This window comes from Sarcophilus harrisii, chromosome 4, assembly GCF_902635505.1.
Source record: "Sarcophilus harrisii chromosome 4, mSarHar1.11, whole genome shotgun sequence".
Classification (NCBI taxonomy): domain Eukaryota; kingdom Metazoa; phylum Chordata; class Mammalia; order Dasyuromorphia; family Dasyuridae; genus Sarcophilus; species Sarcophilus harrisii.
This window is the reverse complement of record NC_045429.1, coordinates 328,781,299-328,804,266: the sequence shown is the minus strand read 5'-3', so window position 1 is coordinate 328,804,266 and position 22,968 is coordinate 328,781,299. Positions and strand designations below refer to the sequence as shown.

The 22,968-nt window shown below is 44.1% G+C and overlaps 1 protein-coding gene across 1 annotated transcript; it reads right to left on the bottom strand.

Annotated features, from left to right (window-relative positions):
* Positions 1 to 1,010: 1,010 nt before the first annotated feature.
* ITGA2B (integrin subunit alpha 2b) lies at positions 1,011 to 16,817 on the bottom strand. Its single transcript, XM_003768402.4, has 30 exons — positions 15,816 to 16,817; positions 15,039 to 15,160; positions 14,784 to 14,881; positions 14,307 to 14,487; positions 14,093 to 14,142; positions 13,853 to 13,898; positions 13,457 to 13,585; positions 13,228 to 13,275; positions 13,027 to 13,070; positions 12,655 to 12,708; positions 12,393 to 12,445; positions 12,016 to 12,224; positions 11,573 to 11,755; positions 10,823 to 10,868; positions 10,467 to 10,577; positions 10,319 to 10,374; positions 10,073 to 10,224; positions 9,327 to 9,452; positions 9,101 to 9,168; positions 8,564 to 8,711; positions 8,333 to 8,425; positions 8,131 to 8,210; positions 7,300 to 7,380; positions 6,882 to 7,011; positions 6,523 to 6,675; positions 5,668 to 5,799; positions 4,633 to 4,746; positions 4,227 to 4,328; positions 3,898 to 4,017; positions 1,011 to 1,355 (listed from the first exon to the last, which is right to left on the bottom strand). The coding sequence occupies exons 1-30, from the start codon at positions 16,001 to 16,003 to the stop codon at positions 1,299 to 1,301; spliced, it is 3,174 nt and encodes a 1,057-aa protein (XP_003768450.1). The 5' UTR covers positions 16,004 to 16,817; the 3' UTR covers positions 1,011 to 1,298.
* Between the last annotated feature and the right edge of the window lie 6,151 nt (positions 16,818 to 22,968).

Here is a 22,968-nt window from a genome sequence, read left to right as displayed (position 1 = left end):
AGGCATTTTTAAGATTTATAAAGAAATTTCCTTACAAAATCCTGTGAGTAGTGGATAGTGCAAGTATTTCTGTTTTGCAGATGAGAAAATTGAGTCAGTAAAATAAAATGATTAGCCAAGAGTCACAGACTTGCATTAGGAGAACAGGGATCTCGCCTTAGTCCAAGTCCAACACTCTTTCCATAACATCCAATTTTTTGAGTAAACTTGCTTGACCATCCATCCAGGAATCCATCAGTAATCTAGTTCACATTTTTCTGTCCACCACAATGAGACTTTGCCAAATGATGTGCTGATATCAAGATCTCCCCATTACACATCTTCCCTAAGCAGCACATAACTTTCCTGCTCTTATTTTCTAAATATATGTGGGAAAATCCCCTTTTCTTCCATTCAGTACTTTCTGCACATTTCATCTCATTCTTGCCTTTAGCTTTCCATTATTACTAATTATATTTACACTAGTGCCTGAATCAAAGGGATTTACTGTCTCCTTTACTCACACCTTAGCCCTACCTCTAAGTTCCATCCTCTCTCTCAGTCCAGTGCCCCCATCCTTGTTCATCAGACAATCCTCTCTCCCCTCTCTTCCCTCTCTCCTATTTCACTTCTTTTCCATCCATCCCTTCCCTTCTACTCTATCCTTTCCTTTCTATTTCCATCCCTTCCTTCCCATTTCACCCTCTTTCTCCCATTTAATCTCCTTCCCTTCGATTCCATTCTACTTTCTCATTCCTAATCCCATGGTTGCTTTTTCACACTCTAATACTCCCTCCCCCAACTCCCAACCACCACTTTCTACATTCTTACCACCCTGGGGCTGAGGCTGAATGAGGATTTACCACTAGTGACAGGAGGCAAACAAACAACAAAAACCCTTACAAAGAGTTTGACCCAGATATTCCCCCCTTACATTTCTCTACAGATTCTCACAATAAGAAATATCAGTTTCAACAGTGTACCCAGACCCAAATCTTCCCTAATTGTAGAAGGCAGAACCATGTGGAATATGGTGTCAGATTCATTTATTAGGGTTCATTTTTCTGGGAATTATAACAAAACCAGAAGGATCTGTCTTAGAGGGAGGTTAGCAAGAGCAGCCTGTATTTGGAAGGGCTTGTCTGGCCAGGTTCCACCATGCCTTCCTTCCCTTACTCTCCATACCCACGATGAGTGACTTTAGAGATTGGGACAGATAGATACAATCAATGGAGAGAAGGCAGGGCAAAAAGGGCAACAAACCCAAGTAGAAGAACAGTCCTCCCTTCAGAGTAGGAGGGAGGGAGGACAGGATTTATTTATTCCTCTTCTTCCTCTTCTTCTAGAGGTGGCCGATTCCTTTTGAAGAAGCCAACCTAGGAGAGAGAGAAAGGAGGGGAGAATAGAATTATCAAATATTCAAATTAAGGGACCAGTTATTCTAACATTCAACATTTTACAGAGGAGGAAAAAGAGATTCAGAAAAGAGCCAGTTCAGATTCAAGTCAAGAACTTGGGTCTACAGATTATAGATTTAGAGATGGATGAGACTTGATGGGTCATTGAGTACAATTACTGACTCATTGGTTAGAGGTTCAGCAACGGGAGGTGAGCTACCCCAAAGTGTCAGAAGAGCTGAGATTCAAACATAGATCTATGTCCTTGGTCCTGTTGCCTCTTAAAGAGGGTGAAACAAAGACAGGAGGATTTAGATTCTGGGTAGGACCTTGGTTTTATGTCTCCTCCATAGGACTGGGAACTCTCAGAGGGATATGTTAATTAATGCAGTTAATATCAACATCGTACTATCAAGCAATGATTCCAAAATATTTAAAAATAGGATAAAACCACTGAGGGAGAAGAAAACAGTAGAATTTGTATCCTTGCTACCTTTTTATTTCCACCATTCCTCCCACCCACCCATGCTCTACTATTTGTTGTTCTGTTGTGTCCAACTTGGCAGAGATCCTGGAGTGGTTTGCCATTTCCTTCTCCAGCTCATTTTACAGATGAGGAAACTGAGGCAAACAGGATTAAGTGACTTGTCCAGGGTCATACAATGACTTAAGTGTCTGAGTCTGGATTTAAACTTAGGAAGAGGAATATTTCTGACTCCAGGCCTGGCACTCCAACCACTGTGCCACCTGGTTATCCCTGCCCTACCATACCCTTTGCAAAACTGGGAAATAGGTCAAAATCACCTTTGCACACTGATCTCTTTCCCCCTTTGCATTATTTTCAATCAAACAATCAACAAGTATTTATTAAGTGTTTATTCTATGCTGGGCAGTGTTGGAGATACAGAGAATATATGAAAACAGTCTCTATGCTCAGAGTTTATATTTATATTTTTGGTGACACCATTCTCTCCTGGCACTCCTACTCATCTCCCTGCTCTTTTTGGTCCCCTTTGCTGGATGTTCATCCAGGTCATACCAAATTACAATGGGTATTCTACATCACCCTGTCTGGGGCATCATCAGATAATCCTATCTCTCCTCCCTCAAAAGGGGTTATGAAGAGTTGAAAACAATTAAAAAATGAATGGACAACCTATTTTCCTTGGCTGCCTCCATGCTCTCCCTCCTAATCTCTGCCTCTTCTCCATCTACAGTATTTTCTTTGGTGTCTTCATCATTTTCCACAGATTCAATCATCAGCTCTATACTGATGGTTCTCAAATCTATTTATCTTACTCTAACCTGACCTCCAGTCTCATATCTCCAACTGCTCCTAAGATATCATGACCTGGATGTTGCAGCAGACATCTTAAACTCAACTTATTCAGAACTGATCTCACTACCATTTTCCCCAAACTCTCCCTTTTGCTGTCAAAAGGACCACCATCTTTCTAGTCACCCAGATTCACTAACTAGGCTTCCACCTCAACTGTTCACTCTCACTTGCTCTATGCAATCAGTTGCCAAAGACTGTTGATTTTGCCTTCAAAATGTCTCTTAATTGTGGTCCTCCCTCCTGCTGACTGATACTGTCCCCACCCTGGTGCAGGCACTCATCATCTCACAGTGGGGCCACTCCTTGCCTTAGCCTCCCTGCTTGCATCCATTTTCTGCTCAGCTGTCAAAATGATCTTCCTAAATTCAGACTGTGTTGCCCCATCCTTACTCAATAAACTCCAGTGCCTTCTGACTTCCTCTGACCTCCAGGATGAAATATGAAACTCTCTGGGTAGCTATGAAGCCCTTCATAAGCCGCTACCTTACATTGTGACCTTCTTTCTGCTCCTTGAACAAGAAACTCCACCTTCTGACCCAGAATGCAGGGCCTCTTCCTGAGCTCAAATCTGGACCCAGACATTCACTAGTTGTGTGACCCTGGACAAGTCCCTTAACCCTGTTTGCCTCAGTTTCTCCATCTATAAAATGAGCTGGAGAAGGAAATAGTAAAAGGAAATGGCAAATAACTTTACTATCTTTGCCAAGAAAACCCCAAATGGGGTCACGAAGAGTCAGACAGGACTGAACAACAATAACAAAAGATTCTAGGGAAACAATGATACACACTTTCTGGGATGGCCTCGATAAGTCAATTAATTCAACAACAAAGGTGAATAAAAGTGGAATGCAAAAAAAAGTAAAGCCAATCCCAGCCCCCATTATACTCATTCATTCAAACAACAGTATGAATAATTTGATACAACTCTGTCCCCCTCTCTCTCCCATCCGCATCCCCCACACTTGTGACTTAAGGGAGGATTGGAACAACATTTATTCCAAAGGAATGACCGTGGCATATGGTGGCCCCAGGGTGTGGGAAGTCTTTGGGGGAGGAGGGCTTTCTCAGCTCTCATCTGGATGGCCAGACAAGGTAACCATTTACTGCCATAGTAGTAAGGCCAGACCAGTGGGCCATCCTTGCCCCTCCTCTTCTAGGCCCCAGCTTCCCTTATATCCTTACCTTCCACATTACAAGGATGAGCAAGACCAGCAAAAGTAGTCCACCTATCACACCCACGACCACCCACCAGGTAGGGATCTCCGTTTCTTCCAGGCGTACCTGAAGCAGTTTGGTCTCCACCTGGGAGGACAACCCCCACTTCCATTTCAGAAACACCCTCCTGATGGGGCAGTGGTCTAGTGGTTCCCAAGATGGCAGTTTGCCCTTGAATCCACATATGGGTGAACATATCCCCACAACCCTCTGAGTCAAGGACAGGGCCCCTGGTCCCCACCTCCTCCCCATCCCTTGGGGCCTAGATGCTTTTAATCCCACCCTCTTGAACCAACCACGACATGTCCATGAGGCAGGCTCTCTGCAGGCACATCGTAAGGCAGCCCAGAGACGTTGAACCAGGCTTTAGACTGCAGGACAAACTGTTCCAAAGGTCTCTGGTGTGGGCAGGTCAAGGAAGGGGAGAAAAGATACTGTCACTCAGCATCAGTCTGAGCACAATAGCCTGTTTTTTTTTTTTTTAATAATAACTTTTAATTTTCAAAATACATGCAAAGATAGTTTTCAACATTCACCCCTGAAAAACCCTGTGTTTTAAATTTTTCACCCTCTCTTCACCTACTCCTTCCCCTAGACAGCAAGTAATCCAACATAGGTAAAAGATGGAGCAGGATAACCTGTGTCCACACATTGTTATAAGCCCTGCTCTGCCCTGCCCTGCTGGCTACCGCCTTGAGGTACCTTGAGGAGGCCAGGCATCCATAGCATGGTGGATATGGTGAGCATGGCCCGCTGACCCCGCTCCATCTGCTTCAGCTTACACTCCACCCAGGTACAGGGCCACGCGTCACAATTCTGCCAGGAATATCACCAGCCCATCGGTTAGCCCCTGCTCTTGGCCCCCAACTCTCTGAACCCCTCCACTCCCAGGCTTGTCCCTTCCTTCTTCTCCAGTCAGAAAATGAGGGGGTTCACCACTTTCTATAGACTTGATACGCAGTTCGCCCTATCAGGTTTGCTAAACCTTCAGTGGACATTACCACCCTTGAACTTTCTAACATTCCCATAAGGCAAATGCTGTTATTATCCCCATTCTACAGATGAGCACTGAGGTTGAGAAAATGCTGGGGTCACATAGTAAATGTCTGAAGTGCAAGCTGAAGTTAAGTCTTGACTTCAAGCCCAGAAGAGTCTATCCCTGCCGACTCTACATATTCATGTGCAAACATATATATACATACACACATATGTATAAATATTACACATGTATATAAATATACACACGTGTATCATTCATAGCCCTCCTCCCTGCCCCCCCCATCCCTTGAGGGCAGGCCCAATGTCTTAAATCCCTTGTAGATTTCAAAATGCCTTTCACAGAAAGTTTTCCCCAGACACAGGCCTCAGAGGCAGGAGGGACTTAAAGTTCATCTCTTCTCACCCGTCAGGGCAGCTGGGTGGTGCAGTGGCCAGAGCATGAGGCCAGAGAGATGTGATTTAACTAAGATCACATTGAGCGTAAGGAGCAGAGTCTGGATTTGCATCCAGGCCCTCTGACTCCAGATCCAGGGTCCTCAATAAGTATTCCTTGGTCTCCTCCCCCCAGCTCCTCCATGCCATTCACTTATTCCCAGTTACAAGGGGTACCAGATCCCCAGGCCCTAGGTCCAGTGGAGGTAGCTCTCATTAGACACACTCAGAAAAAAGGCTAGTGAGCCAGTGAGATGGTGAGCAAAGGGCTTCCTCCCCACCCAAGGGCAGAGGATGTACGCTTACCACAAGTATTGGTTCTTGCTGCCCAGAGGGTCCCAGATGCTCTGGGATAAAAGCACTCCGTCTTTCTCGTTCATGCTGGAAAGGGTGGGCGTGGGTAGAGCTGGGAGCAGGGGTGGGTTGGCCAACTTTTAACTGCAGAGGTAAAAGCATGGATGTTGGATCCTATGAGCTAAACCTAAACTCTCTAGATGGGAATGCTCCCATGTGCCCTTCACATCCTCGCCCAGAGGGCTTCCCAGCTGGAATATCTGGCTTTCCCCCTCCCTACCTAAATGCTGCTCCCTTCCTCACCTTTCCCTACTCAAATTCAAGGGAAAATTTGTTTGGATTTTTCTTTCTCAATATGACTCATATGAAATATGTTAAAAATTTTTGATTGTACATGTATAACCTATATCAGATTGCTTGCTTTCTTGAGGAGGGAGGAGGGAGAAAAAAATTGGGACTCACAATCTTACAAAAATGAAGGTAAAAATTACCTTTACTTGTATCCGGAAAAAATAATATGCAATTAACATTAAATTAAATTTTTTTTTTAATTTAAGGGAAATTTTGTTTCTTTCCTCAAACCTCTCTTCAGTCCCTGTTCTATATGGATGCTGTGTTGTAGGGGACATTCTTGAATTAGCTGACCACTGATATGCCCTTCTGGAATTCTGAACAGCTGTCTGGCCCTGCTCCCCCTTCCTCCTTTTCACTTTTTCTCTTTTTCCTTTACTTGACTTTTCTGCTTGACCTCCATATTCTCTTAGTCAATCTAATTGGAGCTGACTTCTGCCCTGGGGATTTCCCTCTTCTACCCCCTAATTCTCCACCTCCCTCCCTTCCACCCCTGCCATCCTTGCAAATTCTTACATTGAAAGGATTGGGGGGAGGCTGAACAGAGCACTGGAGGCCCCCATGATCCTGAATATCCAGCACGTAGAGCAGGTCATCACTCTCAGAACGGCTAGGGAAACCTACCCAAAGCTGAAGTCCACTCACTGCCCCTGGACCCTGGTTGTGGAGCTTAGGGAAGAGAAAGAAAAGGAGTCAAGCATGGAGCTCCCAGCTCCCTTCCCTGACAGGATTACCCTGTACTCCCCAAACCCTTTTATCCAAACCCTAGAGACTACAGGTCTCACACAGGTCGAGGACCTGAAGACACAGATTGTTTTTTTCCAGCCTAACCAGACTCTACCAGACTAACCAGACCCTACCCAGCTACTTCATACCTCAAATGCATGTTCCACCTTGGAAGCATCTTCCATTTTGTGGGTATTTCTATTCACAGTTGTTGGATCCTTGTTCCTCAAGGTTTCCTCAGGAGGTGGGGAGAACACTAAGGTAGCTGGGAAAGAGTTCCTGCCAGATCCGAGAGTCCCCACAGGGCTGAGCCCCTTCCTTCTTCTATACGTATTACCTTTTCATCTCATCCCATTCCATTCCCCTGTCTTCCATTCCATCTCTCTTCCTCCATTCTATCCCCCCTCCCATTCCATCTCCTTCCTTCCCATTCCATTCCCCCTCTCTCATTCTGTCCCCTTCTCTCCCATTCCAGTCACCTCTATCTTGCTCTGCCCTCCCCCTTTCAGCAGCTTTCTCTCCCTTTTAAAGACTCAGTGCCTCCTTCTCCACACTCAGCCCCCTCACCCAAACAGCTCCACAAGTGCTTTGGCTCTGACTGGGACCTCTAGTAGAAAAACTTCACTGTTGGGATTTTGACGATTCTTGCTGTTGAGGGAGAGGAATAAAAGACAAAGAGGGAAGGAAGATATGAAGGGAAGGTGCCCCAGCCTGAGGACCATTGGGGTCTTGTGGTGATGAGATAACTAGGACTGAACTTCCCTGTGGACAAAAATGGCTTCTCTGAGGTTTAAGGCTATACAGCCACAGATGACTAAGGGCACAGAGGGACTTTACTATAGCCTGAAGAAATGTGTTTAAACTTTGATGTTTAGGAGACTCTAAAACTTGACAAACACAGGTAATTAACTTTTTCCTCGAAAGAAGTAAATTAGATTGCTAATGAGCCTTCTTGCCTAAGAGTAGGGAGATGAAAGACATGAAGCTGCATGGCAGAGGAAAGAGAACTGAATTTGGAGGTAGGAGACCCAAGTGCTAATCCTGCCTGGGTGACCTTAAGTCATATACTCTCTGGGCATCAATTTCCTAATATGTAATATGAATGGTTTGAACCAAATGAACTCTAAGTTCTAGCACCAACATCCTGTGATCTCTAAAAGTTCTTTTTAGATGAATGAATCAAAAATGTTCCAATTTGAAGGTGAAGGGGTGGGGAGGATGAAGGTATGGATGTATAGAAAAGGGTAGGTAGCCTTATTACCTCTTAAAATGTTTTATTTTCCATTCCAATTACATTTAAAAAAATTTCAAAATATTAAAAAAATTTTTGAGTTCCAAATTCTAATCCTCTTCCCCCTTTCTGAAAATATAATCGAATATAGTTTATGTCCTTATTACCTCTTAATCTGCAGCATAAAGGAGACACTGTCCCCAACTTCTTCCAAGTTTCCTACGCTCACCAGCATAAGGACTCTTATCTGGAAAGGGAACCAAGGGCTTGGTCAGGGATACTCCTTGTCCCCTAGCCTAACTCCTGGTTTCTGGCACAGACAAACCCGTCCCCCACTTTCAGTCATCTCCTGTAGCCATGGTCCTTTACCTTGGCATCCTTCTTCATGGGGTTGCCCAGTTCACACAGCACTAATTGACTTTCATTCTCCTTCTTCTGGATACAAAGTAGTTTCTCAAAGTTCTGTGTAGGGGAGGCAGGGAGAGATTTTAATTCACTGGTACCATTTGGGAGCCAGTAACCCAGAAGGGTAAAGACCTTTCAGGCTCAGAGAGATTCATGGTGCCTGAGAAGGGCAAAAGCAGCATCAGATGTCCTCACCTTGATGTCACTCAGTGCCTGCATGAAATGGGAGCCTTGGGGCAGATGGATGGCCAGCTCAGCCTCGTAGGCACCTTCCCCCTCGTTGGAGGTGTCAACTTGCAGCTTCAGCACGTTGTCTGCCCCAATTACAAGTGGAGAGCCTTCCCTAGAGGGAGCACAGCAAGAGGAAAGCTAGGGACACGGGCTAGATATGGTGGGGCATGGATGGCCATCCATGGTGGTAGGGATGAGGTGGGGATTAAACATGAGCTAGGGGCTGGGGGAAGGCTCAGGGTAAGAAGTTAGGGAAGAGGTAGAGGGATAGGAATGGAGGTACAGGGGGGGGGCAGAAAATCACATCTCAGAGCTAGAAAGGCCCCTAGCTTTGTCTGGCATGCCTGCTTTTCTTCAATTACTTATGGAGCTGAATTCTCATCTTTCCAGTGAGAAAACTGAAGGCTAGAGATGTTTCATGATTCATCGAAGATCACAGCAAGAGGAAAGGACAAAGGCTGGATGAGCTATCGGACTGGGGGCAGACAGGGGCCCACTCACACGTTGGCCTTGAGTTGTAACTGGGGCACGCAGAGATCATCTTCTCCACAGTCCAGAATGATGCGAGTCTAGGGGGAAAGCTTGGATCTCTGAATACTTTTCCCATTCCACTTCCTCTATTTCATCATCCCCAACTTTGGCTGGCAACCTCAGATTCATCTTTCAGTTTCTCTTTTCCCTCCTTTCTCAAGGTCCACTTTGGCTCCCAAGCTGACCCTCCTCTTACCTGCTCCTGGACATGAGTGTCTCCGTTCAGGATGAGGGGCAGGGGCCCTTCAGTACCCTTGCTCTTTAGGGATACATTAAGGCTAATCACGATGGGGCTCAGCTTGTCTCGGAATTCAGCCTCATCCTGGAGGTAAGATAAGGGGAGTGAGGAGTAAGAAAACCTTGCCCCTTAAGGTTTCCCTCCACATACACATCAGAGATTCCTCCAGTCTCAAAACTTTTCACCTTGAAATTCCCACCTCTACTCCTGTATCTCACTAAGCCCAGCCTTCACCACAAAGAGTCAGGGGGACCACAGTAGAAAAGCTTGGTGACAGTAGAGGAAATGTCATGAATGGGATATTAGATTATTTTTTAGCTGCCATTACAGCTATTTACAATAATTTAACATCAACTGAAATTCTCTACTAGGCATTGGTGCAGTATCATAGAACAGCATCCTATATTTTCTTTCTTTTTTATAGTCAATTTAAAAATATTAATTTAATTTAAGAAAATAATGGCATCTTATTTTTGCAAATATATGCAAAGATAGTTTTCAACATTCACTTTTGCAAAATTTTGTGCTCCAAATTTTTCTCCCTCTTTCCCTCCTCCCTTTTCCCTAAGATAGTAAGCAATTTGATATGGATTAAACATGTGCTATTCTTCCAAAGACTATTATTTTAAATTTCTAATGAAAATGTTTATCTTGGTGCTCTTTAAACTTCAGCATTGTCAACCCTAGATTTGCCCCTACTCTACCCGCAAGAAAGCCTCAGTGTCATGGCAGAAAGGGACATGTCCACTGCTTAGTTCTAAGTCTAGAGTGGTGCCTGATTGCTGAGAACCCAGCAAAAGCACCCGCCGGCCCTGTCGTGGTTTCATCCGGTCCAGCTGCAGCTCAGCATTTATACCTGGGCACAAAAGAAAGGGGAGGGGAAAGATGAGCTAATAATAATGAGCCCATAGCCAGACCTGTGTTCCTTAAACCTGGGCAGTGCTACTCACGAAGCTTCTCCGGGATGCTGTGTCCAGTGATGCTCATACACATCTGGATTTTGAAACTGGGAGGAAAAAGGAGTCTTTAAGCATTGAGTTCCTCAGGCAAGAGCTTAACTCATTTACTCTCAAAAAGCCCACATCTGCTCCTTCTCACCAGCTGACTGCAACTGTAGTCTTTGGGTTGGAAAGTGTACAGTTCTTCACAGTTGGGTTCAGTACCTCTGGCACCAGTAATCGAACAGTGGCCCACACCACGGGCTGGGCCCTAGGAAAGATGCATCACTCATGTCTCTGCTGGTTGTTTAGCTGTTTGTCAGTCATATCCAACTTTTCCTGACCTCATTTGGGGTTTTTTCCAATAAAGATACTAGGTCACTTTGCCATTTTCACTGCATCACCATCTAGTTCACATGCCTTTCTACCCCTACCATAATATGATCCTTTTAAGTACATACTTCTCAAAGGAGCCGCTGAGATCCCTTATGGGAACTGTTCCATGCCCGCGCTCACCTGTATATGGCCACTTGGTTGGCTCCAAATGCTCCCACCAGCAGGTCTGTGGATAGAGGAGGTAGGGTCAGATACTGCATGTCAAACCATGTGTTCCTCAGTCATTAGCTTAGAAGCTATGGAGTCCCCCTTGTTTTCTCTTGTCCTCCTTCCCCATGGAAATTTGGGCTAATGAAGAGTGCCATCTGCACCCAGAGAGGACCGTGGGAATTGAGTATGGATCATAACATAGCATTTTCATTCTTTTTGTTGTTGTTTGCTTGCATTTCATTTTCTCTCTCATTTTTCCCCTTTTTTATCTGATTCTTCTCGTGCAGCATGATGATTGTCAGAAATCTTGTATAGAAGAATTACACATGTTTAACATATATTGGATTACTTGCTGTCTAGGAGAGGGGGTGGGAGGAAGGTAGGGAAAAATTTTATAATGTAAGGTTTTACAAGAGTGAATGTTGAAAAGTAACTGCATATGTTTTGGAAATAAAAAAGCTTTAATAAAAAAAGAAAGCTGAATAATTAGGGATCCAGATATAGGATTCAGCTTAGATGAAAGAAGGGAAAAGAAAGAGATCTGGAGGCCATGAAATGATAGATTTAAGTGTGGGCACTCAGATAGAAAGATTTCCTAACTCTAATGTTCCCTGGCATTGGGAAGCCGCGTCTGAAGCACTTTCTTACATAATTAGGGTTTGTCCCAAGAACAGCAACACTAAATTAGAATGGCAACCTAAATAGGAAGAAGGAAGGCACCTGGGTATCCATTAGCATCAATGTCAGTGGCCCCTTTCAGGGCAAAGCCAAAGCCAGGCCCTTGGTGGAAAGGGCTGTCAAGAACCTGCGATGGTCGTGGGCTCAGACCCTCATCCTGTCCCTGGAATATAAACACTCGGCCCCGTCCATTGGGGCCTCCAAATGGGGCACCTATTGCTATATCTGAGAAAGGAAAGAACAATCATTGTACGTCTTCATCCAGTATACTCAAAACCCAAGTCTGCTCTTTCTCTTCCTCCTCTTCCTCCTCCCCCTCCTTCCTCTTCCTTCTGCCTTTGATCTCACCATTGTATCCATCTTGATCCAGATACTCAAAACCCAAGTCTACTCTTTCTCTTCCTTCTCCTCCTCCTCCTCTTCCTTCCCCTTCTCTTCCTCCTTCTCCTCCCCCTCCTTCCTCTTCCATCTGCCTTTGATCTCACCATTGTATCCATCCTGGTCCAGATCACCAAGAGGAGCAATAGCTGAGCCAAAGCGCCCATATAACTCAGTGCCAGTCAGATGCTTGGGGTTGCCCAGGGAATGTGGGGTTCGAAGCTGCAGGTAGACGTATACCCGTCCCACTTCTGCCAGCTTTCGGTTGGCTCTCTGCTCCATGAAGAGTGGGGCACCTACCAGCAGGTCATCTTTCCTGTCAAATGGTATGCATAGTCACCACGAAGTGGAAGAGAATAGGACGCCAACCCTTGTAGAGGGCTATGGTCATGGTCTCGTTTTGAGGTACCACGTCTTTTAAAGTGTTAGATATAATAATGCCCAGAAGGATGCTTCCCCACAGCGGGATTTCACCCCTCCTCACCCATCCCTGTTGATGTCAGTCACAGCCACCGTGTGCCCAAAGTATGATGCAACCTGTAAGGAGATGCATATTACATTCTAGGGTTTCAATCTCCTTTTTTTCAACCTTTTTTCAATCCAGATAATCCTCAACATCTGGACACATTCCTGCCAGTGTCCTTGCCCATGACATTGACAATATAATAGCCCCTCCCATCCATGGATCACCTTCTCCCACCAATCCAAATCCCTCCTACCCTATCCAGGTTCCCTCTCCCCCCAACCTGCTCTCCTTGAAGCAGATGCAGGATGCTGTGGTTCTGGTAAAAAATCTCCACCTATAGGAAGGTAGGGTCTCAGTTTCACTACAGACATAGGTGAATGTCTGAGGAATCTGGGGGCCTGGCAGGAATCATGACTATTTTTGCCTACTGGACCCATTGTGGGGAACCCAACCAATCATGAGAGATACCCTTCGCCACTAGTCCCAATGGGAAATGATGGTCTGGCAACAGAAATGGAGATGAGACTGGGAAAAGGGAAAGGAACTTGAGAAAAGGTCATTCTGGAATTGTGGACTGAGGCTGAAGGGGAAACTGAGTTGGTGGGGGTGAGCATAGCAATGGTGATGGAATTAGGAAGACTGAGGGACTCACCGCTCCCAGTGTTGTGCTCCAGTTGGGGACACCCAGTACATATTCTGGAGAAGAATAGCCCATCCTCTGAGCAAATTGAGGACAATTTTTGCCTTTACCCCAGGTCCTTGAGGGCCCTTCATTATATCTCAGGGACTTAGAACTGCCTCCCCCTCAGGGCTATTCTCAAGCAGAAGCCCTGAGTGGAGGGAAATGTCTTACCTGTATCTTTAGGATTTCCATTAAATTCTCCCACGGCTACAGAGTACCCTGTAGATAGGGAGCATTCATTGACAGGGGGCCACTCTTCCACCCCCTCATCCAGAAAGAAAGGGTGAGGACCAAGGACAAAAGGAAGGAGTGATAAGAGGGCTGCCGTGAGTAAGATGATAGGGTGGGAATTATCCAGGCAGATGGCCATGGCTTGGGGAATGAGGAAAAGACCCCATACCCCGATAGGCGTCCCGATACTCAGATTTAAAGACATCCTTGCTTAGACGCTGGGAAGGCACTGTCCAGAGGAGTGAGGATGTGGTGTAGCTGGACATGATGTCAGAAAGCTGAGCGCGGGCTAGCAGACCTGGTGAGTGAAAGATGGTTTAGTTTAGGACTAGAAAGGGCTTTTTCTCGCAGCACCCCTCAGGGTCTCAGCCCAGAAGTGGGGGAGGGGAGCATGCATCGCGGTCGACTCCTGGGTTCTCATCCAGTCATTCAGAGTACTAAGGATGATGTTCTGACCTATTTCCCCTGGGGCACATAGGAAAAAATCTCAAAAGAGTGATGGGGGACTGGAGAGAGGAAGTGGGGATGGACGGGAGAGGGAGGGGCTGGTCGAGAAGGATGATACCTATGAAATAATAGCCTCCAGGAGCCCCCAAAACCAGCTCTCCAGACTGAAAGAGAAGCACAGGTGAGGGCAATTCCAGCTGACAGACACTCCATTCCCTCCCACCCCTCACCCCCGTCGCCTCAATTCAATAATTTAACTTAAAGCTACATTTATGAAGGTTCTCGCACTGTGCCCCCATTCTGAATCCCCTCCGTAACCCACAATTGTAATTTCTCTTGCCCTTAGCCCCTCATTCACCTGGGTGACAGTGGAACTGAAACCTACTTCGCAGTACCGCAAGTCTCTGCCTGGAGCGGGATAGGAAGAGAGCATGCGGAGAGAGGAGTTACTCACCTGGCTAGGACCCCCTCCCGACCACAAGGGGCAGGGCCAGGGAGCGGGCGTGGCCACTTCTGTGGGTAGACCCAAGGGAGGGACCCGGGGGGTCGCGGGGGCGGGGGCGGGGGCTCACGGTAGTTCCCCAGGTAGACGTAGTTCCCCAGGTAGAGCTGGTTCATGGCATTCTCCCGGCAGGGTGCGAACTCGGCGCGACGGCCGCTCTTGGGCTGAGCCACGAAGCAGCTCCCGACAGGTGTCTTTCCGGCCTCCTCAGTCAGCTCCAGCACGTTCCAGTGCTGCCAGGGAGCGCATGCCTGCGGGAAGGGCAGGCCGCAGAGGGTCCCGGGGATGAGGCGGCGCGCAGGGCTACTCCCCTGCCGCGGCCTCCCCACCCTTGGCGGCAGGGGACCTGGCTCTCTCTAACTCCCTCTTCCCTCTCCGAGCCTGCCCACGGCTGTCCAGTGGCTCAGTGCCCATCGTGGCGCTTCTTCATGCTTGCCTGCTATCCAATGCCAAGCTCTAGCTGTTCCCTGGCAGTCCAATGCCCTCCTTAAAACCTGCCAGGTCCCCATCACTATCACTCAAAGACCCATGCTTGCCCGGTGCCCACCACAATGATGTCCTTCCAACTGACAACGGATGCACCAAGTCCCTGATTAGCCTTGAAGGTCTTGAAAGTGATGGCGCCCACGCTGTTGTTCTTATCGTCTGGAAGGGAGAGGAGAGAGTTTGGGTTGGAGGTCATCAAGGACCATTTCCCATGCTTTCTCCAGCCTGCACGGCTGTCACCCCAGCAATGATCGCTCTTAGTAGCGTTACCTCTCCTTCCCTCCCCGCTTTTCTTCCTTTCCAGAACCCGACTCACCGAGGTCAAATTTCAGGGTGCTACAGTTACTTCCCTTAGCTGCCCAGGGACAGAGGAACACACCTCCAGTCGCCTCCCCAGGACGACCTACAGCTCTTGGGGCTCCTACCACGATCCCGATGCTGTAGACAGAAAGGGTCCTGAACTGGGGTCATCTGATCAGCACCCAAGGGGAGCAGGAACAGGAAGATGAGACTGATCAAAGATTGTGGGGAGATGCTGGGGCAGGGGATCATAGGAATTAAGAGGGAAAGTCTGGATTTAGGGATGATAAACCTCATGATTAGGTGTGGGCTGGGGGAAAAGTGTGATTTAATATTGGGAATATCTCTGGTTCCTTTTCTTTTTATACCCAGGCTAAATTCTTTTTAGCATTTGTTGTTTTCATGCTGACTATGGCATGTCCAGGACTCCTTAAGTTTGCCCTTTCTGGCTAGGGTCTGTAGTGCTTCTACACCTTTTTCAACATCAAACTTTTATCCATCTTGTTCTCAATTCTTTGGAAAGCATTATACAAACTTTTTCCCTTAAGAGGTACAAATGCTCAATAAGAGTAACGAGTGGGGCTTCTCCCACAGATAGCTAAATTTTAACAAAAAACAATTTTATTCATGCCATGAAATGGAAAAAAAATTAAAGGTAGAATTTCAGGCTGAGTTGGTGGGTAAACAATTTGGTTCCTAAATATTTACATCTGCAGACACAACCACGTGTCCCCCCACTCTGATCGGCCCAGGGCCCTCTCTCTACTCTAGTTTCCACTGATCCATGACTCACCCGCCATAGTCATCCTGGTAGAAATCCAAAGCAAATCCAAAGTGGCTGCCATCAGGACCCATATAAAAGGCTGGCTGTGCAGCATCCAGGTTTAGGGCCCAGGCAGGGGGAACACCACCCAGCACCAGCAGCAGATATATCCATCTCAAGAGCCACAGAGTAGGCAGCAGGCAGTGAGTCCTAACCATCTTCCTCCTAGTGATGCACCCTGAATAGAACTTTTTAAAGGCAATTCTTTTCTTCTTCCACTGCCAACCTCAGGAAGTTACTCCTTATCAAGCTGGCTCCCAAAATAACTCATTGAGTGACAGGGATGAGACAACATTCTTGTAACACTGCCTACTGAGTCTGCTGGTTTGACAAATAGGAAATTTATCAGGGGATGAATGCATTGGGATGGAATTCCAATAGTTGGGGGCAAGAGCTAACTTTCCCCCAAATGAAAAAACAAATTTTTCCCCCATTCATTTCTCTTACCTCCTCCCCTTGCCTTGCAGATACAATACAGTAATATCAGTGGCAGCTGTTTCCTTATTACTAGTTAGCATTACCACAGTTCATCAGTTACCACAGTTCTGCAGCTTCCTTTAAGGGGGTTTGTTCACAGCAAATAATGGGTAGTACTGCCTAAAGTCTCTGGCATTGCGTCTGCTCATCACATAGAAGACAAGATAGTAAGGCTGAATTAGAGCAAAGTGGAAACCTTGTAGAATGGAAGTGTGATGGAAGCTCTCCAGAGCAAGACAAAAAGTACTCTGCCAAAGAGGAAAAAGGGCACGAGGGCAATGTCAGTCAGCAAGGAAGCAGGCACAAAGAAAGGTCAAAGGCAAGGAAGAGATGTCAATCCCACCTGTATCCCTCTGCTCATTCCATCATTGTGCCACTTGGAACCCTAGTTCTGTTACTAGACTTCTGAATATTGGGCGTGTGCCTTTGCTTGGAAATTACTTTGTACATTTTGTTGTACACTTATTTCAGTCATGTTTAACTCCTTTTTGAGCCTATTGGGGTTTTCTTGGCAAAAATACTGGAGTGGTTTGCTATTTCCTTCTCTAGCTCATTTATGTGACTTGTTCAGGGTCACACAGCTAGTATCCGAGGTCAGATGTGAACTCAGGAAGATGTCTCCCAGCTCCAGGCCCCACACCCTATCCACGTCAGCACCTATACTTCTTATTTAATTATCTGTTTTGCTATACCTTTCCAACATAATATAGAGCTGCTTTAGGACAGAAAGCGCCTAACAGTGCTGAGACATACCAGGTACTTGTGTAGTCTTCAGAATTCACCTCAAACACCATATGCTCCAGGAGCATTCTGTGTAATCCAGAGCTCTCTTAACCACCCTTGTCACTGATTATCATTACGTAAATGGGTAGTGGTGTAATCAGGGAAGACTGAGTTCAATTTTATTTCAGAATTAATAGCTACATGATCCTGGGCAAGTTACTTAACCTTTTAGTTTCTCAACTGTAAAATGGGGATAACAGTAGTCACATCAACCTCACAGGATTGCTGTCAGGATCAGATGAGATATTTGTGAGGTGTTTAGCACAATGCCTGGAACATGGCAGGTGTTTAATAAATGCTATTCCCTTTCCTACTTCCTCTTATTTATACACTTATTGAAACAAGAGGTTTCTATCCCATATACGTGTTTATTTCCTAGTTATGGTATTCCCCCAGGAACATGTGAACCCTCAAGGCAAAAATCATACAACCAAGTCTGGCATGTGCACACTTAAGTGTGTACTAGTAATAATGGACTAGAACTAAAATAATTTCAAATTAATTCTCTCTCCTTCCTAATTCATGTGTTTAAAATTCATATTTGTTATCTGATGATTAATTAACCTTTTCCACTTGATTATTTCTTAGTTTTTTCCATGAATTCCCCAGTGCCCAAGTAATGTCTGGTAGCCAGCTTACATTGAATGCAAAATTCAATTCTATAAATATCAAGAGTGTTTATATGATCAGCAATATGGAGGACACGAAATTGGTATTAAAATAGGGTCTGTCTGCCCTTAGGAAACTTGTAACTCACCAAAAACAGGAACCCAACAAATACTTTTGATAAAGGGTCAAATTGCGAGGAACACACACAAAATGGTCTAAGTATTGAGACCAATGTGAAATAAGTGGTTAAGGAAGAAATGTGATCTATGCTATAGTGTTGGAATGGAAGCCCGCATCATTGGTTTTACCACTAATAGAAGTTTTGAGAACTGAGTTAAAAAATTCAACTGCACAAGGAAGGGGAAGTTGTAGCTAGAAAAATACTTTAGATAAAAAAAAGACTCACTTTTAGTGAACTGCAAATTCATTATGAATTATGGTGGTAATAGAGCCTAAAAAGTCAGAGTTTAAAATAGGGTCTTAATCTGTAGCTAACTACATATCTATATAACTTGGGGAATAATGGATGAACAAATTATGGTACAGAAGTGTTACACAATATGCTCTTATTAGTGAAATGGCCAATCAGAATTCCAAAGGACCAAAAATGAAATATGTTGACTAATGTCAAAACTTGTTTCCCACCTCCTACTAGGTAAAGGGCTCAATTCAGAATAAGATGAAAAAAAATTTTTTGACATAGTAACCATGAAAATTTGTTTTGGTTGACTGCACATCTTTGTTTTGGACTTTATTTTTTATGTGTTCTCAGTTGGGATAGTAGAGTGAAAAGTTAGATCTTGGACAACTAAGAAAATAATTTTTAAAATGATTTAAACAGCAGGTAGTGCAGTAGAGTGCTAGGTCTAGAATCAGGAAGACATGAGTTCAAATATGACCTTAGACCCAAGCTTTGTGAACCTGGCAAAGTTGCTCTATTTTCTTAACTGTAAAATGGGGATAGCTCCTACTTTGGACAGATGTTGTGAGGATCAGATATTTATAAAAGTGCCAAACCTATAAATGCTTATTCTCTTCTTCCTGTGTGTGAAGCTAATAATGTCATTTTTCAAAGCAATTTACAACTATATTCCAAAAGCGACTAAATAGTGCATATTCTCTGATTGACAACATAGAAGCCTAAGAGTAATAAGCCCAAAGAGAGCCAAGAAAGGACTCCTGAATACAAAAACTATTTTTAACATATCTTTTAGTAGTGTCAAAAGAACTGGAAACTAAGGTATCCAAACTAAGGTATCCCTTTGAAGAAAATATTACATGAACATAATACTATTGTATTGTAAGAAGTGAAGGGGATGGTTTCACAGAAATGTGGGAAGATTTATATAAAGAGGTGCAGAGTGAAGTGATAGAATCAACAGAACAATTTACACAGTAACACTATAAAGAGTTTTCTCAGACTTAAGAATTCATCAGTGAAATGATTTCAGAGATCTCACATCAAAACTTGCTGCCCACACCCTCAATGGAGTTGGTGCAGAATGAAATATATGGAAATTAGTTTTCCTTAACTGCATATTTGTTACAAGGATTTTGTTTTCTTTCAATTTTTCAATGCCTTCTCCCATTGAACAAAAAGTATTATTAAAATAAAATGAAAGTTAAAAGAGCAATTTCAATTAAACCAGGCCACATGCCAAGTTCTAATTTACAAAGTAGAGATTTTTAAAGAAAATATAGAAGATGGTAGGATCAAGAATAGGGAAGACTTAGGTTTGTCTGTAGACAGCAGGGGAGAAACCAATTGATGAAGAGCTGGAAGCTGATAGTAGGGGACAATCTGCTGGAGAAGGTAAAGGATAGAATCAAGGTTAAATATTGGTCTTCCAAAGGGCTTCCTTTTCATCGGATTGTAGAAGATGGAGGATTCTATGAGATGATAAGGAGAATAATTTCTCAGCAAATAACTTCACACTTTTTAGTTAAGTACAAGGAAAGGTCTGGGTTGAGAGATATTTGAAACAGCCACTGTGGCAAATGGAATAGATCCTCAATTGTGCTTTGCTACAATAAAGGGTACTGACCATTTTGTAGAAAATCAAACAATTTTGTGACTTTCCCTACCTCTATTCAGTAGCATATAAATAAAAGTAGCATGATGACTAGTAATCCAGTATTAAGGATAGAGTAAAAAGTGGTTCATTAAAGATTGGTAAGGGATGATATGTATCTGCTGTTGGGGTGATGGCCTGGGAGAGTACAAAACAGGCTACAGATAATGGGATTTAAGGGTTCATAATTACACAATCAAAATTCATGGGTAAATGGTACGATCAAAGGAATGACTTGCTAAGTTGGAATGGAGAAATAGGTCATGGAAACTAAACAAACTGAAGAATGAGAAATAAGACATTTAAGGGAACATTATTATGTAGGGAAGAGAATTGAAGACTATAAGTCAATGTAAACCAGACACTAGACTCACTGAGTCAATAGAATGTTCTAGAGAATCAGAAGGAAGGTTGATTAAAATCTCTCTTGAAAATGAGTAGGGATGGTAGTGAAACCAAAATGACAGAAAGAAGCTAGTAAGTAGCTTGAGCTCTTCCCAGTTTCCCTCAGAAACAACATCAAACCAAGCCTCTGAACAGATTCTGGAACGAGAGCCTACAAAGAGATGAAACAAAACAATTTTCCAGCTCACGATAACTTGGAAGGAGTTTGGGAAAGGTCATTTTCAGTTGGGTGAAAAGGGAGAGCAGCCCAGGCTAGACCATGTCCGATCAAGTCAGCAGTAAGGTCTTAACAGGACAGACTAGCAACTGCGACCTCTCAGTCCTGGCTTAACAGAAGAGTGGCATAGCAGACTAGCCATAGCAAACTGTCAGCCAGGGAAACCAGGCAACAAAGGGCTGGACTTAGGTCAGGCTATCCTCAGCACTTTGAGCAAGCAACCAAACACAAAAGGCCCCTACACTCAAAGTCAAAACTCAGTCTTACAAGCAGCTTGGGACAGCATCTCTTGTGGCCCAGGAGCAGAACTTAACTTTAAAAGCCATGAAATAAACAAAGAACAAAGGAAGAGAAAGAAAGAAAAAAGAACCCTGACCACAGAAAGCTACTATGGTGACAGGGGAGATGAAAATACCAATTCAGAAAAAATGCTTACACGCCAGTCTCAAAGGAGGATATGAATTAAATCCAGAGTCTTCTTGGAAGAGCTCATAAAGAATTTTAAAAGTCAACTAAGAGAGTAGGTAGGTGGCCCAGTGGATAGAGCACCAGCCCTGAAGTCAGGAGGACCTGAGTTCAAATCTGGTCTCAGACATTTAACACTTCCCAGCTGGGTGACCCTGGCAAGTCACTTAACCCCAATTGCCTCAGGGCAAAAAAAAAAAAGTCAAATAAGTGTGTTAGGAAAAAATTGGGAAGAGAAATGAGTCATGTGCAAGAGTGAATAGCTTGGAAAAGAACAAAAATTGACTGAAGAAGAAAACACCTTTAAAAGTAGAATTAGCCAAAAGGAAAAGATAAATACAGCTAATTAAAGAAAACCATACTAGATTTAGAAAATCAAACTAGAACTGGGTAAACGGAAGCTAATGACTCTATGAGACATAATCAAATAAACTAAAATGAATGAAAAAATAAGAAAAATGTAAAATACTTCAATGGAAAGACAACTGACTTGGAAAATAAACTAGACTCCGGACAATTTGAGAGCTATGATCAAAGAAATTAGCATGGATAGCATTTTTCAAACTACCTGATATAGTAGAAGCAAAGGGCAAAACAAGTCATTGAAAGAATACATCATCTCCTGAAAGAGATCCCACAAGGTAAACGCCAAGAAATACTGTAGTTAAATTCAAGAATTAGGAAGGTCAGCAGATGGAATAGGAGGAAATGGTGGTATCAGCAGATTAATTTATTGTAAATATATCATAAAATTAAATGTTGTGTCAAAGTGGCAGAGGGTTAGGCTGCTGGGTTGTTTATCCTTCATTTTTGAAGACCATCATGGCATCAGGGAGAGGATGCCATAACATCTAAAGTGAATTGGATTTAAGTGGTGGGCTGGGCAAGGTCACCTACCTTTTTCCTCTCCAAAGCCATCTGGGTCCAGGGTCCAAATAGAGATAAGGATGACTGGAGACAGCCCTGGATGCAGTGAGAGACTTTGGCCTTTTTAAGTTAGGGTCTTCCAACATTCTCAGTTTGACTGAGGACATACTCATTTGGTGATTAAGATAAAATTTTTTTAGCAAAACTTCAAATGAAGAAAAGTGACAGAGATTATCTGCAAACAGAAAGGATCAAGGAATGTTTTGATTATCTCACGATGACCTGGAGATGGGATTGGGGAAAGGACAAGGAGTATGCTGGGAAATGTTATCAGGAGGGAGCCAAGTCTCAATGAATAATGGGAGAAAGATAAAGTGCCACTCATGGAGCAGGCATTCCAGAAGAAAAGTGAAAAAAACAGGCAAGTTTTGACTTGAACATTGCTAGGGTAAGGGAAAAGTGGATGGGCATGATGAAGGGGATAGTTTAAGTTTGAGGGTTCAGCAGTTTCTAGTACGACCGGAATTGAGAGTAACGGGGTGAGAATATTAACCCTCAAGGAATGAATCCAGACAGATAATCAGTTTATAAAACAACTTTTTTGGAAACAGATGATTAGATGAAGGTTTTGCCCAAGCTTCTTGGAAGGTGGCATCACAGAAGGCATGAGAAGGTATGACTTAAGCAGATACGGGCATGCCAGCCAGTGCTATTTTATCACGAAAGAAGGATCCTTTGGAAGCCAGTTAATAGTCATCCTTAACTATCTCCTTTATGCAGCTTTAGGTATTGGCATACCTAGAATTGGCAAGATTCATTTTCTCGAGTTCAAATCTTGCCTTAGTAGTTGTGTGATCCTGGTCATGTTATTTAACCCTGTTTACCCCAGTTTCCTCATCTGTTAAATGATCTGGATAAAGAAATGGCAAACCACTCCAGGATCTCAGCCAAGAAAATCCCAAATGGGACTATAAAGTTGAACACAAATAAAACTTACCCACCAGAGACCCCTTCTCCCAAACAAAACAAAGTTTTTCCTATAGTCCTTAGACCAGGGATGGAGAAGCTTTTTTTTTTTTTTGAGGAGGGCCATACAAAACAATCAATTTGTATCACTCAAATAGTGGGAGGTTTCAGCTCATTCTCAGCTGTGGATGCCTTAAAGATTTCACAGGTCTTATGTGGCCCAGAATGGACACTTCTTATGCCTGCCTTAGAGTCATCTTTC

Bases quoted from the DNA above. Each gene is read 5' to 3' on its own strand.
- ITGA2B (XM_003768402.4), bottom strand. From the start codon at position 16,003: ATGGTTAGGACTCACTGCCTGCTGCCTACTCTGTGGCTCTTGAGATGG. The intron at 4,329-4,632 runs GTACCTCAAGGC...TGCCCACACCAG, and splicing joins GGATGCCTGGCCTCCTCAAG to AGACCTTTGGAACAGTTTGT. The intron at 1,356-3,897 runs GTAAGGATATAA...TCTCTCTCCTAG, and splicing joins TCATCCTTGTAATGTGGAAG to GTTGGCTTCTTCAAAAGGAA.